The 17114-nt window shown below is 48.0% G+C and overlaps 3 protein-coding genes across 3 annotated transcripts; 1 reads left to right on the forward strand and 2 right to left on the reverse strand.

Annotated features, from left to right (window-relative positions):
• Positions 1–1250: 1250 nt before the first annotated feature.
• On the reverse strand, positions 1251–3532 carry LOC147986952 (putative folate-biopterin transporter 2). Its single transcript, XM_087545015.1, has 5 exons — positions 3006–3532; positions 2649–2908; positions 2463–2558; positions 2210–2380; positions 1251–2132 (listed from the first exon to the last, which is right to left on the reverse strand). The coding sequence occupies exons 1-5, from the start codon at positions 3388–3390 to the stop codon at positions 1467–1469; spliced, it is 1578 nt and encodes a 525-aa protein (XP_087401141.1). The 5' UTR covers positions 3391–3532; the 3' UTR covers positions 1251–1466.
• A 4336-nt stretch (positions 3533–7868) lies between these two features.
• LOC125530725 (uncharacterized) lies at positions 7869–9483 on the forward strand. Its single transcript, XM_048695124.2, has 4 exons — positions 7869–8010; positions 8600–8806; positions 8915–8988; positions 9077–9483. The coding sequence occupies exons 1-4, from the start codon at positions 7963–7965 to the stop codon at positions 9204–9206; spliced, it is 459 nt and encodes a 152-aa protein (XP_048551081.1). The 5' UTR covers positions 7869–7962; the 3' UTR covers positions 9207–9483.
• Positions 9484–13909: 4426 nt separating this feature from the next.
• Positions 13910–16744, reverse strand: LOC147986953 (Cox19 family protein (CHCH motif)). Its single transcript, XM_087545016.1, has 3 exons — positions 16526–16744; positions 16321–16394; positions 13910–14294 (listed from the first exon to the last, which is right to left on the reverse strand). Exons 1-3 carry the CDS (start codon positions 16662–16664, stop codon positions 14247–14249), a joined length of 261 nt encoding a protein of 86 aa, XP_087401142.1. The 5' UTR covers positions 16665–16744; the 3' UTR covers positions 13910–14246.
• Positions 16745–17114: the final 370 nt, after the last annotated feature.

A 17114-nucleotide genomic window follows, 5' to 3' on the forward strand; every position in this document is an offset into this window, starting at 1 on the left:
CCCCTGCCAAGCAAATTATAATTTTTCCACTTCCAGTTCTTACAATCTATTCTACCAAGTATTCCTGGAAAAACCTACCGATTTATTGATCGCCAAAAACCGGGATGTATCCACAACATTTGGTTCTTTCAAGTACTACGGGCCAAACACTGCAACCACAACTTGGCAAAACTGGTACAATGATGCAAAGCATGTAAACTCACTCATGCGAACATACTCAAGATCATTGAAAATTCCGTATGCAAGCATCCGAATAGCTGCAGTGCATTTCTGATAAGAGGAGAAGCCAAGCTTTCCAAGGGCATCATTCTTGCATCTAAAGTAATTATCATATGCCACCACTCCCTCCTGAATACGGTTGACACATGTCTCACCATTCGGAAACGGCGCCGAAAAAGTTTGCTCGCTAGGGCGGGTACGGGCCAGGCGCCTGCTTGTTAAGCCACCCAAATGTACTAAAACAGAAAAAAATTGTATCCATTTGGGTCGGCCCGTTAGACTTGTCATAACACCCTTCCAGTTCACTCTACAGTGCACCTCGGGTTGCTCACCCGAACAATGTATGTCGGTCTGGTTCAAGAATCACTTTACTGTGCCCCTTATATTTGAGTACCTCTATTGTTTTGGCAATGTTGTGGCTAGGTTTTAGTCGACTAAGACTTAACCAAGTTTTAGTCAAGTGTTCAAACTTGTAATAAAGAAAAAACTGTAAAGAAAAATTATGCGAATCGCAATGTAAAATCTCATGGATATAATATCAACTGAGACATAACCAAGTCTCAGTAGACTGAGATTTAGCAAAACTTGTTTGGCAATCTATTCTTTCATACATGTCTCTGTCACTTTGTGCAGAGAAAAACTACTCCAAAGCACAAAGCAAAGAATAACAAATATGAAGATTCACGACGAACACTTATTCATATTTGTTCTAACAAATGAATGAAGTCAATCTCCCATTTCCACAAGTCTATCGAAATCCATGTTGTGTACAGAAACTAAAACATGTTGCTAAATACAATCTTTTGTGTGCTCTTTCACATGAAGAATTACCTGGAGATGGGCTTGGTGATGTCTGTGTCAAAGCTGAAGTTATCCCGAAGTTCCGCAAGAAGGTGGAGATTTGGGTATCCAAATAGTGGGTTGTCTCGTCAGTAGCCTAGTGGCAAAGGTGCACAGTGGTGTAGCCTGCGCCCAGAGTTTGAATCCCGTCGGGAGCGAATTTCTGGTGCCTCACCTCAATGGGCTTCATCTATAAAAATATGTCATGAGTGCTAGCGCTCATGGATCTCTTTTTTTTTCTTTGCTCGTAGCAGAAGAAGGCCGGGTGGTGCAATATGTCAGTTTAGTCCATCTTTTCGTCTACTGCTACAAGATATTCATGGACGATTTCTTTGGCTGCTTTGATGTATCATCAGCCGTTCCTATCCAATTTGGTTAAGTAATTGACCAATTGTTTCAGCGAGTCGTCAGATCTTCTCCATGAGCGGGGTCAGCTCTAGTTCCTCTTCCTCAGTCTCAACAAATTCAGTATGTTCATCTCCATGGAGGACAGAAAACTCGATGGCACCTGACGCCCCTGGTTCCACATCCCCCGGGGAACCTCCGTCCGCAAGCAGCATCTCCGCGGGAAGGATGGTCGAGTTCTGGTCGCTCCGAGGCACCAGGAACAGGAACGCCAGCGGGAGCAGCCGCATGGCGTTCCTCGCCAGCACGGCCACCCAGAGGTTCCCGAACTCGGTCCGCGTCACGCCCAGCGCGTGCAGCAGGAGGCCGCCCCACCAGGCGGACATGAGCAGGCCGAGGTTCTGGATGGACATGAGCAGGGCGAAGAAGGTGCCCTCGATCCCCACGGGGCAGAGCTTGGAGCAGAGCACGAGGAGCGGCAGCCATTTCAGCTGGCCGATCAGCTGGGACACGCTGTTGTCCATCACGGCGAAGAGGTAGTCCGGCATGCCGAGCCTCAGGTTCAGCCTGGTGACCAGCACCAGGTCGATCATCCCGGACAGGCAGGCCAGCAGCTGGCCCCATAGCAGCAGGCCGCGGAACGGGTAGTCCTTGAGCATGTTCTGGTAGAGCAGGACGCCGAGCAGCGACCCGACTGAGCCTATCGAGTAGATGAGACCAATGAATCCCTGCAGATTATGGAAGCCCACATCAGTTCTTGTCGATCTTTGCCATGCATCTGAAGAACTTTTGTGGCAGAAACTACCTCGGAAAATGCGAGTCCGGTACTCGAATCTGTGTACCAGTAGAACAGCCCTCCTTGGATGTCCGGGCTTAGCACGAACATTAAGAACATGTAAACACACGGCCTCCAGACCTGCGGGCACTTCAATGTTGCCCACATTGATTCAACTGCTTCGTAGAACTTCCTGTGAACCTGAATATATTGCAGTTAACAACCTTGAAAGTGTCATGTTTGTAACTGTATTTAATTGGCAGCTTCTGAAGCCTGAGCTCACCTGGTTGTACTCGAAATCCTTGGCCCGGTCCTCCTTGACGAGAATCCCGGCCGAAAATACGAGCACGGAGGGGATGCTCAGCAAGCCAAGAGCCCCCTGAAAAGATCAAATGAACATGGCAAGAACATTGGAATCTACCAATACCATCCATCTTCTCTCAGGAAATGTTCAGTTCAGACTTCAGACCTGGGAACCTATTGCATGGACGACGAGACCGCTGATGGAGTACCCCACCAATGCGCCGGCGGAGGAGCAATACCCGCACAGGCTCTGCATGTCGGCGGCGAGCGGAGGGTGGCTTATGCTGTTCTGCGCGACCATGGCGTCCACCACCACGTCGGCTATGGCGGCGCCCGCGGCCTGCGTCGTGAACGCCACCAATGCCGGTGCGATCGCCGGCGTGCGGCGCAGAGCAAGCGTGAGCATGGATGACACGCCCATGACGCCTTTACATAGTTGGTTACAATACATGGATCAAGACAGTTTAAGAAGGCGAGCAGATTCAGAACGACGTTGACCATAGCAAGCAAAGCATTGGCTCACCTGCGAGGAGGAGGTACGGGCGGCGGCGGTAGCCGGCGACGGGGACGACGTCGGTGAAGAGGCCCCAGAGGGGCTTGACGACCCAGGGAACGTTGACGACGCCCTGGTAGAACTGCGAGGCGGCCGGCTGCACGCGCTGCACGTCCTTCCAGTAGTACCCCGCGGCGACGCTGCCGAATGAGGAGCCGACGCCCTGGCAGGCGCCGTAGACGGCGACGACGGCGAGCACGAAGCTCCAATGCAGCTCGCGGGACAGGCGGCCGAGCCAGCCGCAGGGGAGGGTGCCACTGGGAGCGATGCAGCCGCCATTGCCGCCTCCGTGTCCGGGATCTGGGGCGGCCTTGAGATTCCCATCTCCGTGGGGTGTTTCTTGGAGCCGCTCCATCTGAACAGAGCGATTCCTTTCCTGCGTGGTTTCTTGGAATCTATGGAGAAAACACCATGATTTGCAACGGGAGAATGAAGGTCCCGGCCGTTGCTTGCTCAGAGAGGATGCTCAGGTACAATGCACGGATCAGGATGGCGCTTCTTGATCTGTGCTCAGTATTTGACTTTATTTGTCTTGATTTAAAAGCTTTAGGTGGTGGAGCATAGAATATGCACCGGCCGGTTCAGGCTCCGACGTCGTCACGTGTACTACTGTTTTTTAGAGAAAGATCACGTCTACTGTTACAGTTGTCTTCATCACCTACAGAGCATAAATTTTGTGTTCCACCCGTCGCATGCGATTTAATTAGGAGAGAATATGATATACAATGCCAAAGAAAGGACTACACAAACATAGTCGAACAGAAACAACATACTATCAATTTCTACACCACCATGAATAACCAAAACAAGTAGGATGTAGGGTATTACTATCCGGAGGCCCGTACCTGGGTAAACCTCTCGTGTGATCTCCGATCTAAGACTTCCAGCTGCGCTTGGACCCCCACTGGGGGATCTGACGGTATTTTGCACCGTCACCGATGGTGGAGGGAGTACAATTTGAGGAGGCGTCTTATGGGACAGCGGCGGCGCGGGTTCCCTAGGAGGCGGCGCGTCGGGGGCAAGGGGAGAGGGGGTTGGGGGCGAGACGAGATGCGGTGGCTGGTGGGTTGCCTGGGCGGCGGGAGCGAGATGAGCAGGAATCAAGGGAGTCCGAGGCGAGCTGATTTGGGAAATGACAGCTTGTTGGATGGGATTTGGTTTACATATGGTCTCAATCATCTGGAATTGTGGAGTGATTTCCGACACCCAAATCTAGGAGAGCCAAACATGTTGGTGTCGTAATTGGCAAATGAATTCAGCGAGTTCTGACCCAAATGATGGATGACAAACGATATGTAAATGGCATTACAGTGCAAGACTACATTCAACATTTTAACCTAACAAAAAGATTGCATGAACCTGATTTTTATTGGCCAACCTTATTCATGCATAATAGGCTTCATCAATGAAATGAAGGTGATCGTGTGGGGTGGGTAGCAGAGTTTGATCGAAAATCACTTTTGATTACATTTTTCTGTTGAAAGTTCGGCAAATAAACCATGAACCCAAAGCAAAAACCCATTTCATGTAAAAGCCTGACAAGAACAAGGATTGGTTTTACAACAAAAGAGCAAAAAATGGAATAAAGAGCTCACTTTCTCTTACTCTATTAGTAGCCCTTAATTCTACCTCTAGTTTGTTGTGCCCTATACATCAACATCGCATAAAAGATGTCTATGAAGTATAAACTCAATAGTCTTGTTCATTAAAGTTTATCCTATCTAGTTACTCAAATCATAAAGTACTCCCTCCATCCATATATACAGGGCCGAATGTGTTTTTCAAGACTACCTTTGACTATTGATAAGATTAATAGTATATGAGATGTATATTGTGAAAATTATATTATTGGAAGCTCATTTCACTTACGAATTCGTCGATATGCTTTGTGTAACTTGCATGCCATATATTATTGCTCTAACATGTAGTCCAAGTTAGCCCTGAGAAATGTATTAGACCCTATATAGTACTCACTCCGTTCGGAATTACTTGTCGCAGAAATGGATGTATCTAGATGTATTTTAGTTCTAGATACATCCATATCCGACACAAATAATTCCGAACGGAGGGAGTATATATGAATAGAGGGAGTGATGTTCTCATCTCGAAGCAAATAAAACCTATATATATATATGGTGTGTACACATTGACTCCCACACTGCATGCCAGAAAATAAATTAATCCCCCTGCAAGGGGCAATGGTCACCAAAGTAGCGAAGCATCTTCCTGCCCAAGAAGCAGTGGTGTAGCCAGCTCTGTGAGCCAGGGTGGTCCAACAATGAAAATTTTCATGTAAATCTACGTATTTTCAAAAATTACTCTTTTTTCTACACTATATATAGGCTATGGGGAAAATTTCAGGGTGGTCCATGGACCACCCTGTCCACCCCCTAGTGCCAAGAAGTAAGCATACATCACATGGGCACACAAAGAAGACAAGAAAGCAATCTCCTTGCCTGGATGGTACGTTGGATAGTCCAACTAACTAAGCCAGTAGTGTATGGTAGATGGACTATTGAAACATTGATCCATTTATTTATCAAAATCAACCAGCACTTCACATCTCCCTCTCTCATAAATAAACATGCGTGTTTAATTTTTGGCCTCAACAGTAAGGTCATAAATTTTGAACAAAATGTTTGACTACGGAATCATTTTGACTTCCTTCTCTGTTTTGACGAAATCTTTGAATCAAGATCAATGTTGAGTATTTCATAATTATTATTTTTGGCCTTTTCGAACTTAACTTGAAACTTGACTGCAACATTTACACATTATGTAATTTGTCGGTCAGAAATATTTTCCTCTCTCTCACTGTCTCACACAAGTGGGTCCCGCGTGCACATGCTTCAAGTACATCAAGTTCCGAGTCTAGTTTCAAAAAGGTAAAAAAAGAATATAACATATTCAACATTGATCTTATTTCAAAGATCTCATCAATAAAAAGAAATAACAGTCTAAATGGATCTGAAATCGAAACCTTTTTGTGTTCGGGCCAAAAGAAATAAACATACAGATTTTTTATGGGAGTGTGTGCTGTGAAGTGTTGGTTAGTTTGTACAAAGTGGAAGGTTGTCTGCAAAAAATATATAGTCCAACTTTTGACCAAAAACTGGCTCATTACTTTTTCATCTAAGGGTCCAGAATCCACTTCTGGCTCATTAATTACTTTTTCATCTATGTTTGTTTTAGGAACACTTTTTTCCATCTAATATAGGCAGCAGAGTTTGATCCAAATTCGTTGGCTGTTGCAAGCTGGCAGCCAAACTTGCATTCCAAGTAAACCTTTTGAGGCATAGCCCGGAAGGAGGCCCGTTCCGTGGAAGCCCAGTAGGCCCAGCCCAGCGGCTCGTCAGTCCGCTTCCTCTTGCCCATATACCCCATCTCTCTGCTGTTCTACCCTTGCTGCTTCCTAGTTCCTACCCTCTGCTGTTCTTCGAAGATCTCGTCAATGAAAAAATAACAGTCTAAATGGATCTGAAATCGAAACCTTTTTCTGTTCGGGCCAAAGAAATAAACATACATATTTTTTATAGGAGTGCGTGCTGTGAAGTGTTGGTTAATTTGTACAAAGTGCAAGGTTGTCTCTGCAAAAAAGATATAGTCCAACTTTTGACCAAAAACTGGCTCATTATTTTTTCTTTCATCTAAGGAAAACTCTTCTAATCAACCGGCCGTTTTCTGGGTTCATCCGCCACTTCGCTCGTGTGCCATCTGTTCACGTGACGTGATGCCCATGGCTCCCTCTACCTTATCCAACCTCAACCACTTATTCCTCATCCCGAGCATTCTCTTGCCCACCTGCAAGGCTGCAACCTTCTACCTCTCGTCCTCCTACATCTGACTGCACAACAAGGTAGCCATCAACTATCTCCGGTCATGTCTTACAGCTCCTTCACCACGGCTAGGCGCAAATCTGGTGGTGAGCTTGCAAGCTGCAACACATGACGGGTCTGTAGCAGCAGCGGCGGGGCGCTCCCCGGGTTGCGGCAGGGGCATCAGGGCTTGCAACTGTAGATCACGGTCATCTGCTGCCTCCACCACGACCATCAGTCGTTGCAGGTCCGTCGGCCGCCGTGGAGCATCCGGCTCTGCTTGGCACGGCCGTCGACGACCTCCTCCCATCGCCCCCGGCCATCACCGACCACCCCCTATGACAATTGCAACGACAGAGCTGAAAAAGACGGAGGCGAACAGCGGCGGCGTGGTGTTTCTGCCACATGATTTCCATTGCAAATTTTCTGCAACAACACATGTGTTGCAAAAAAGTGAAGACAAAAAAAAATCCGTAACAACATTTTTGTTGCAAAAAAAATTCTATAACAATACCTCTGTTGCAAAAAAAAATTGTAACAAGACTTCTGTTGCAAAAAGAAAATTCTGCAACAAGACCCGTGTTGAGAAAAAAAATTGTAACAAGACTTCTGTTGCAAAAATAAAATTCTACAACAAGACCTCTATTGCAAGAAAAATCTACAACAAGACTTTTGTTGTAATGATGGAGGCGCCGCTTGGCCGCTCGATACGCTACATCTCACGGCTTGCGACCCGGTTGATCTGACGTGTAGCGTCGCCTTCATCTAAGGGTCCGGAATCCACTTCTGGCTCATTAATTACTTTTTCATCTTTTTTTTTGAGAAACACTTTTGTTCATCTAATATAGGCCCGCAGCAGAGTTTGATCCAAATTCGTTGGCTGTTGCAAGCTGGCAGCCAAACTTGCATTCCAAGTAAACCTTTTGAGACATAGCCCGGAAGGAGGCCCGTTCCGTGGAAGCCCAGTAGGCCCAGCCCAGCGGCTCGTCAGTCCGCTTCCTCTGCCCATATACCCCATCTCTCTGCCCTCTACCCTTGCTGCTTCCTACTAGTTCCTACCCTCTGTTGCCGCCTCTAGTGTGAGCGAGCGAGCGAGCGAGCGCGCGAGAGGAATGGAGGCGAGGCGGGAGATCGCCAAGCGGGCGCGCACGGCCGGCACGGTGAGAGAACCCTACCACCCACCCCCTACCCTTCCCCCTCTCTCCTGCTTGTTCGATTCGTGTTCCCGGGCGCGTCCGCCGATTTGGGGGTGCGTCGGTGCGTGTCTCGCTCGCCGCGAGCAGTTTTTGGGCGAGGGTTTCGGGGCCGCGACGCGAGCCGTGGTTGCTCCCCTCCGTGCTGTCTCGCGTGAGCTTGGTCTGCTCTGCTCCTGCTCCTGCTCGTGCGTGCGTTGGTCCGGCTTTTTTTTGGTTCTGACGAGTTGTTCGTCTGTTCCCTGGCGGTGGTGGGCGACTGGGGAATTTTTATTTTTATTTTTGGCTTCGGGAGATTTCGAATTCGACCCCGATCGACCTTGGCATTTTGGGCGGAGCGTGTGATGGGGAGCAGACCATTCGGGTCTAATTGGGGATGGGGTTTCCAGTTCGTGTTCGAATTTCGACACCGATCGATGGGATGTGGGTGTGCCTCGGTGATTTGCGATTTCAGCTCCAATGTGTTTGTTCCCTCGCGGATGAGGAACTGCTCACCGATGTTTGGAGTTTGATTCGAGTTTGTGCCGTCAGCTAAAATCTCCACGCGTTTGTGCAGAGCAACGACGACGACGCCGGGAGCCAGGGGAGCGCGGGAGGGGCGGCGGCGGCGTCCCTCGGGGTCGCCGTGAGGACCGGCACGGCGGAGATGGACGGGGAGGAGTTGGCCGTCGTGGCGGCGGCGGAGGCTGAGGTGGTGGGCTCGGCGGAGACGGAGGAGCACGTCCAGCGCATCCTCCTCGCCATCGACAACTTCACCCGCAAGGTCCATTGGCCTCTTCGCCCTCTCCTCCTCCTCCTCGATCCCGCCTTGATCGGCCCGCGATGGCCTGGCCGGAGACATGAACGATCGGCGGGTGGCGTTGCATTGCAGGTGTCGGAGATGCTGGACTCCGGGCGCGCCATGTTCAAGGACCTTGCCGCCGACTTCGAGGACCGCCTGTGCACGTAAGCAACTCGCCGCAGCAAGCGGCATCGCACCGCCGTGCTTCGCTCCTCGGTTGCTCACCACCTGCTTGCTGTATTGCCTTGCCAGGATCCACAAGGAGAGGGTGGAGAAGTGGGAGGAGGAGATCCGGGAGCTGCGCGCCCGCGACGCCGCCAACGAGCGGACCCGCGCCATGCTCCACAACGCCCAGCTCCAGCTCTTCCACATCCGCGAATAGACAGTCGAGTTCAATCTGCTTCGATCAGCTAGCCGCTCCACACATCTTCAGCGAAGGCAAGACATCCAACAGCAACAGCAGCAGCTCCCTGTTTCTTCTGCATGCTTTCTACTATCTTTCTGAACTTATCAGCACAGCAACATTGACAAGTCCAGTTTGATGTAGTACTACTATTACTGTATGCTCGTATGAACCTGCTACCAACAGTGAGTTGCCACTTCTGAATCTGAACATGAATGCCTTGCACTTTGGTTGAATACGCACCTGTCTTCAGGAACTCTTTCGTGTTTGCGATGCGTTTCACCTGTTCCAATGCATGGTGGAACCTTGATCTGTGACGCTTTCCTGTCGAACCGTGTCAGCACATTCTCAACCTTGCTACATGTCTCAATCTGGGAACATAAATCATGTGACTAGTTGACAGACAGTGGGACTTTGTTATGTTTGATTTTTTTTTGAGCAAGTTGTGTTTGGTATTGATGAATAATGATATACAGAGATAAACAGGGGAGAGGACCTAGTACCTTACTGCAGAAATAATTGTTTTACGAACTGGAGATTCTTCAATAACTTTTAGAAGTGTTGTTCTCTTGTTTGAAAAGGCATTTTCCGGATACTTATCATCATTGTCATTTCCACTGCAGTCCACAAGAATCTGTAGTGTAACAGTACCAATGTAAAATGTAATCACTCTAGGAGAACAATACCACATGATACCAATACCATTGTTTTATGCAATTACATATCTGAGTAGTTTGTATCTTATGCAAAAAGAAATCTAAAATTGTAAACGATATCAGTAGCAACAAGGGATATGTCACTTGAGGAGTATTTCCTAGAAGCATTTTCAGAAAGTATATGCAGCATAGTACAAGGTTACCGAAATTAAGAAGGTGAGCAATCAACTGATGCAACAGTAATCAACTGATGAAACACTTGTTCAAAGCCTTCTTCACCAAATAAAATATCCACTTCATCGAATCGAAAACGGCACTGCAATTAGGGGGAACAACGTATTAACTTAGGTCTTAGGCTATCTGGTGCATCCACTTATTTTTCTCTCTTCAACTTCAAAAATGACTGGTAAAGGAGCAGCCATACCATCTGAGGTTATCTAGCTGCACAAAAGCCTTCCTGAAGCAGATACAAGAAACGATCAGGTGTTGCTATAAGTACATCTAGGTCTTCATCAAGGCTTTCTAGCTGCGTATTATGTTGAAATCCACCGATTCACCGTTTGCAACCATAGACCTGAAGGGAACCCCAGATTTTGATATTAAGCGGCAATTCTGAAGGACCTGTACTTAGAGAAATGACTCAACAGGTTATTCCATAGTTATTTTCCTCAAATTCACACTAGAACTATCATAAAGCCTCGGCAACATCACATTCAGCAAGCAGTATAGTATACCTGAAAGAAAGTTCAGCAGTAGGTGTCAATATTATTATTTTTTTGACGGTGCTATGGCGGGCTTACGCCAGCCTGAACCATTTTCATTATAGATAAGACTGAGATACAACACGACGGTTACAACAGATATCACCCGACACATAGGAGAAGGAACCAGGAACAACAGAATACAAGATGGAACAAGGAACAACAGAAAAAGAACCAGAAGCGAGCTATGACAAGCAGCCAACACCAAGAACTTAGCATCCATCACCATCAGTGGACCGAGAAGAGCGGGAACTAGCTTTGTTGGATCTGTCGAAAGGACATCCGCCACCGAGAAGACGTAGAGAAGAAGTTGCCTGCTACCATGCAATCTCTGCACCTTGAAGAGCTAGGAGATCGTAGCCACCATCGAAGAGCATCCTGCTACCTAGGAACGTCGCGGCAGAGAAAGTCACAGACCGTGCCGAAGGGCAATTTTCCGCCGAGATAGCCCTACACCTCCTCTGAGCCACACCACGTCCACCATCACAAATAGAGAGAACCATAGCACTCCGCAGGCCACCAAACCTCAAAAGCCATCGAAGGGTGCCAAAAACCGGGACCTCACCGCCGCCACGAGCCCCAAAAAGAGAGGTCAACCATCAGCATAGGATGACCAAGGTACTGGTCGCCATCACAGAGCACCTCACCGCCACCGCCCTACAAACCAGCAACCTGAACCAACACTCCAGCCCAGACATCAGACAACCAACCGCAGATCCCTGGTTCCTGAAACGACGCCCCAAGGGGGAAACAACATTGAAGATGTCGTTGTCGTCCGATCCAGAGAAGGATCTGAGACTTTCGCCCGAAACACAGAGAAATAGCCGGCAACGGTAGCTCCCCAATGATGCCTTCACGAAGGGACACGACGCCAGGAGACGTCGTCATCATCGTTGCCGACGAGGTCGGCAATAGGCTTTCGCCCGAAGCATCCCAGCCCGGCCGACTCCGCAAACGCCGGTCACCGAGTCCGGCAGCGCTAGACCTTCCCCTCTCCTGCCAGTCCACGGCGAGCGTCCCCGCTTGGTCCAGCAAGAGTCATCCGCAAACACAGCCGCTCACCTCGAGCACCTGCACAGACAGAGTTGGTTCTGTCTCGGCTGCCACCTGCGCCCAACCCCTCACCGCCGGCCACAACACCACACCACCACACGCCTACCCCGCCGACAGCAGCCACCACCGACCCCCCAGCCGCAACAATGGAGAGCACCAGCCGTGCGAGCCACCGCCCCAGAGGGGTCCAGATCTGGGCGAAGAGAGGCACACTAGTAGAAAAAGGGCCTGTTGTCCCGGTTCGTAAGGGCCTTTTGTCCTGGTTCCTGAACCGGGACTAAAGGGTCGGTACTAATGCCATGTCCCTTTAGTCCCGGTTCAATCCAGAACCGGGACAGATGGGCTGACCCGGCCTGGACCAAAGCCCTGTTTTCTACTAGTGCACCCAGACCAGGCATGGCAGTCACCAGGCACCGCCATGGCCTGCTCACCACGCTGTGCTGACCACCACACCCGCCTACGCCACCAGCCCCCAGTTGCGGCCGCGGGGACCGCCGGCCAAGGGAACGGGCCGCCGTCCGAAGGGAGCGGGATCTGGAGCTCCCCTGGGCAGAGCGGCGTCGGATCCTTGGAGACCCAGCTGCCCACGCCTCCGCGCCGCTCGCGCCGGCGCACTGCGCCACCATTGCCGGTGCGCTCCCCCGACCGCCCGCGAGTCCCCGTTGCCGGCCAGCATCCCGTGCCGCCACGCATGGAGAAGAGGAGGGAGAGCCGTCCCCGCCACCGCCGGCGCCGAGGGCTTTGCCCAGGGACGCCCTCCGGCGGCGGCGGGAGGAGGAGGGGGGAGGCGAGGGTGGTTGTCGGCGGCGGCTGGGGTTTCTCCCGAGCCGCCCGCGAGAGCGACACGGGAGGCGAGATCTGCGTTTATCCCTCCTCCTGCTCGCCTTGATTCTCAGGTGTCAATATTATGACTCTGTGCGTTCCTGTGAGATGATCTGTGGATCCCATAGCTTCTCCCTTCCTTAAATTTTGAACTTTAGGACAGAGGTATGCCAATGTCTTGCTAGACCCGCTTTGATCAGCAATAATGCAACTCTTCCCATCCAAGACAGGACCACCTGCCATAGCCTAAGACTGTTTACGGGCCAATTCAGGAAAGCACGTTTAGCATATATATGGAAATATCTCATACATGCATGGTGTAAGAATTCAGTAGGTATGCATGGACTAAGATACTGACTACTGAGTCTTCTACTGGTGGCCAATTCAATATATTTTGATATGCAACATTTATGGACAATAAGCTAACAATTCAATATATTTTTCAGTGCAGTAAACAAAATGAAAAGAAAAGAAAATTGTGTTTACCTGAGTATGTGATGATTGAGGAAACCCAAATGTCTGCAACTGAAAAATCCAGTATCCAAAGGGACCTTCTGCTTCTGATCCTCTCTTCTATAAGACGTAACATCGCGGCTTTACCTCAAACTTTGGGGCCAGATAGCCTCTTCATCGCGAAAATATGAATCATCGTCGGCTTTGTATTGCCTCATGACAGAATTCCGAGAACACATGGCCCTGGTCCTCTCGTCCCTAGAGTTACCATTCGGTTTTGCACGGCGCGCTGGGGTCTGAGACAAAGTTCCTTCTTCCAGAATTGCTTCCCTCTTCATCAGAATCAGCAGAAGATGGCTCGTTAGGCTGGGCGATGCTTGTGCGGCCACAAGTGCCCTCCCTCTTGAAGCTGGGCTGCTGATCTCCTAACTAAAGCTTGCATTTTCTGCGCCTCCAGTCTTATGAAGCTCCAGAACACCTGCGGTACTAAATCCATTCTATGCACGTGTAGTGTCAAAAATTGTGCTAAATTCAAGAAAAGTACAGGATGTCACTCTACAAACGTCATGGAATTTCAGCTAAATTTATCTCCGACATGGAAACACTTTTCTAAGATTCGCCTAACGAATTTGAATTCCCAAATCGGCGAACCTTTGGATGCGGAGCAGTGGGCGGTGATCCTGGAGAGGACAGCCGCCCCCACATGATGATGCTCTTCCGGTGCTCCGGTCAAGGAGCCGGTACAACAATGTTTAAGTTTAATTTTGGTTTTGAGATGGCTGAAGATATCAAGCAAAGAACTTGACATCCTCAAGTCCCCAAGTTCAATCCAAGTATACAAAGGAAAATTTCCTATTTAAAACACTTGACATCAGGCACAGCACTTTGACATCCAAGTGTTCTGCCTGGCACAGGAGAGAACAACCCGAATATCCTCTTTGTTCCGACGAAACTTCGCAATCACAAGACTTCTGCCAACTATTTGTTTATAAACCTCTTACAGTCTTTCAGAATTCATTAGGACATCAAAACAACATGCATTACTGAAATACAAAAACATCCCACATCGGCTTGACGCGGTTTCAAGCGTTTCCTGGGGTACCATTTTATTGAAGAAACTCTATAGTGACATCTTGTCCTGACATCTCTCTGAACCCAGAGTGCTCTACTGTTTTCTAACTTCAACAGCTTAAATTAACATCAGGAAATCAACCGAGTCATGGTTTCACTAGCATTAACTCTTCCAGTTCACTGCACAGTGCTCCTCCAATTTCTCACCCGAACAATGTCCGGCTCCGGTTCCGTTCCAGCCGAGCCTCCCTCTGTGAATAATGAAATACAAGCGTAATGTGAGATACAACTCTCAGAAAAAGGAAGCAATATGAAGCAGCGACCTAGCATATGTACACAGAACTGTTCGGTATCATTTACATACAAGGAAAAAATTCCTATTTAAAAGTGAAATTCGGATAAACATTAGTTCAGAGCATTTGTTCAAGTAACCTGAAATATATTTGGTATTTGAATAAAGTGTATGTCATGCAGACTTGCTAAGAAACCCAGAAATTTATATGCAAACCTCACTGAAATGCTGATATGATTCGGGTCTTATTTATATCCTTATCCACACAAACACTTTCCAGGTTTCAGATCTTATCAGATCTGCTAAAGATGTATTAGAGGGATGTAAGGAGATGTGTATCCCTAGATGTTTCGTCAAATATACAAGACATCGCACAGGTTGGGGTGAGAGTGCTACCCTGTACAAGTGACACCACTGTATATGATGATGCACTGATGCTTTGAGATCGGAAAGTGATAGCTCAGCAAGGTAAAGAAGCACCATGGAAGGTTCCAGTGAGTAGGTAGAAGATTAGTTGTACAATGAATATGACATTTACCCTTGTACAGTTTCAACTTTCAGGTAAATGACCACAAGAAATACAGATCAGGAATGTAAAGAATTTAGACTTCAGAGCAGCCCATGGTATGGATTTCATATATTTAAGGACTATATACCTTTTATTTATGTGGTTTGACCAAAAGTTAGTTCCCATGGAGCAAGAAGGAATGAATGATAAAATATGAACAATAAACCCCTTTTATCGTGTCCTATTTCTATGGACATCTTCTAAAATAAAGAGCTGTGATAGCAATATCAAGGAGTGAACAAATGAACAGAGCATCAACACGGTGGGAAGACTGGTCACATCAGCAAATGGGAGTTCTGGCGGACCAGGACAGGACTCATGCAGGCAACCAAACACGGCCTTATAAATTCTCAATAGAGCATTCAAAGGTAGCTACTTGGTTCACCCTGGAAGCTTGTTTCTGTAATCAGAAGAGATCATATGCACATAACTGGACTGCAGTGCAGGAGGGAAGTTGGTGACTGAGAACAGAATGTAAGCACATTCCCAAGGCTAGACTTGTACAGGATATTGAGAACAAAATGCAGGCACCCTCTGTTTCTAAATATAATACTCACTCCGATGGGAGTACGTTTTGGTAGTTTAATTTGAACTGCCAAAACGTCATATATTTAAGAACAGAGGTACTCCCTCCGTCCCATAATGTAAGACGTTTTTTGACACTAGTGTAGTGTCAAAAAACGTCTTACATTATGGGACGGAGGGAACAGTATATACCAGATCACTACAAAGAATGGAAGTATCAAAAGCAGGAGGTACTATCAAGTTTCAATATATTTCGGCATGTGCATGTCTGCACTCATAGTTATGAACTCAGTCAGTCAGTAGACTGCAGTTTGCATTTCATTGGCAATTTGACAATCCATGTCACAATGGTCTTTCTGTATGGGGATGTTAACGTTACTGCTTATGCACTTGTTACTTACTCGACAATAAACACGGCCTGTATACGGGCTCAATCATGTTAGAGCAAAGCATTTTGCAAGGAAATGGTTTCTTGGATGTCATTGAGTATTTTTATTTTTATTTTTATTTTTGCGGGTAGGATGTCATTGAGTATTAAGAGCACACAGTCACTGATTTCCTCACAAGAAGTCCAGTTCATGCTGTACCAACAGTGCTTAAAGCAGTTGGGCAAACAAAATTTTTTAACAATGAGGTGCATTAATTTTTGCTTTAAAAGATTATACTTGAACAACTAAGCTCCGGGTCCACTACAAACAAGTTTCAGTTTCAAGTTTGGCACTTGCTGTCCGACACAAGCTACAGGCCCCCTTGAACATTCAGCAAGCACACGAAACAAACACATGTTACTACTAGCTAATAAACAGATGCGCGCATCAATTTGAAGTTTGAATCCATCCATCATATACTCATCAGAAAAGGCTAGAGAGGGGATGGGGAAACAAAAGCGAACCTCTCTCTTCTTGCACTCCTTGTAGTCGTCGAACTGCTGCTGGCACTTGCTCTTGTCTTGGTTGGTCTCCAGACCTGGGAACACAGAACCTCATCAGTGATCCACCACAGACGCACGAAATTTCTGAGAAATCATGGCCAGAAACTGAATTGGGGGCGACCGGATTAGGAATTTATGATTAGGGGCGGAGGATGCGGATGCGTACACTTGAGGGAGGCGGTGTACTGGGGGAAGCAGGAGGAGTCGGCGATCCGGGCCGCGCTGGGGTACGGCGGGGTCGACGTCGCCTGGATGGACGCGCGGTGGGTGGGGGACGCCGCCGCCTCCGCATGAGCCGCCGCCATGATGCCGCGTCTTCTTCTTCCTCCTCTCGTCCTCCACTCTGCTCTCTTCCTGGGCTTCGCGTTGGTGTCTACTTTCCTTTTCTTTCTTTCTGTGCACGGCTTCACATGGGGAAGGAGTGGGCCTCGATCTGCTCACCTGCAATTATTGGGCCCTTTAGGCGGGCCCTTTCTAGCTGAAGGGCCCAAACTGCCACATTGCACAAAAAAGATGTGGCAATTGTTTTTTTCTCTCAGAAAAGTGTGGCAATTGTGTTTTTTGTCCTTCACTCGAACAAAATTGTGGCAATTGTATTCTTTTTCATTCACTGGAACAAAATTGTGCCAATTTTTGGTGTTAAAAAAATAATGTCACATGATTTCTTCTACAACAAAGGAAAAACAGATAAAAGAAGAAAGGTTGTGTGGCATGATCTTGTCTGAATTATTCAGTGTCACGGACTCATGATCTTT

Source organism: Triticum urartu, chromosome 2A (genome assembly GCF_056163025.1).
Source record: "Triticum urartu cultivar PI428250 chromosome 2A, HENAU_Tu73, whole genome shotgun sequence".
Taxonomy (NCBI): Eukaryota; Viridiplantae; Streptophyta; class Magnoliopsida; order Poales; family Poaceae; genus Triticum; species Triticum urartu.

What these genes read in the sequence shown, in the direction of transcription:
- LOC147986952 (XM_087545015.1), bottom strand. Translation starts at nt 3,390, where the DNA reads ATGGAGCGGCTCCAAGAAACACCCCACGGAGATGGGAATCTCAAGGCC. An exon ending in TCCATGCAATAGGTTCCCAG is followed by an intron (nt 2,559 to 2,648) that starts GTCTGAAGTCTG and finishes TGATCTTTTCAG; the next exon opens with GGGGCTCTTGGCTTGCTGAG. An exon ending in CCGGACTCGCATTTTCCGAG is followed by an intron (nt 2,133 to 2,209) that starts GTAGTTTCTGCC and finishes CATAATCTGCAG; the next exon opens with GGATTCATTGGTCTCATCTA.
- LOC125530725 (XM_048695124.2), top strand. Translation starts at nt 7,963, where the DNA reads ATGGAGGCGAGGCGGGAGATCGCCAAGCGGGCGCGCACGGCCGGCACG. An exon ending in GGGCGCGCACGGCCGGCACG is followed by an intron (nt 8,011 to 8,599) that starts GTGAGAGAACCC and finishes GCGTTTGTGCAG; the next exon opens with AGCAACGACGACGACGCCGG. An exon ending in TTCGAGGACCGCCTGTGCAC is followed by an intron (nt 8,989 to 9,076) that starts GTAAGCAACTCG and finishes TTGCCTTGCCAG; the next exon opens with GATCCACAAGGAGAGGGTGG.
- LOC147986953 (XM_087545016.1), bottom strand. Translation starts at nt 16,664, where the DNA reads ATGGCGGCGGCTCATGCGGAGGCGGCGGCGTCCCCCACCCACCGCGCG. An exon ending in GTACACCGCCTCCCTCAAGT is followed by an intron (nt 16,395 to 16,525) that starts GTACGCATCCGC and finishes CTGTGTTCCCAG; the next exon opens with GTCTGGAGACCAACCAAGAC. An exon ending in AGGAGTGCAAGAAGAGAGAG is followed by an intron (nt 14,295 to 16,320) that starts GTTCGCTTTTGT and finishes CATTATTCACAG; the next exon opens with AGGGAGGCTCGGCTGGAACG.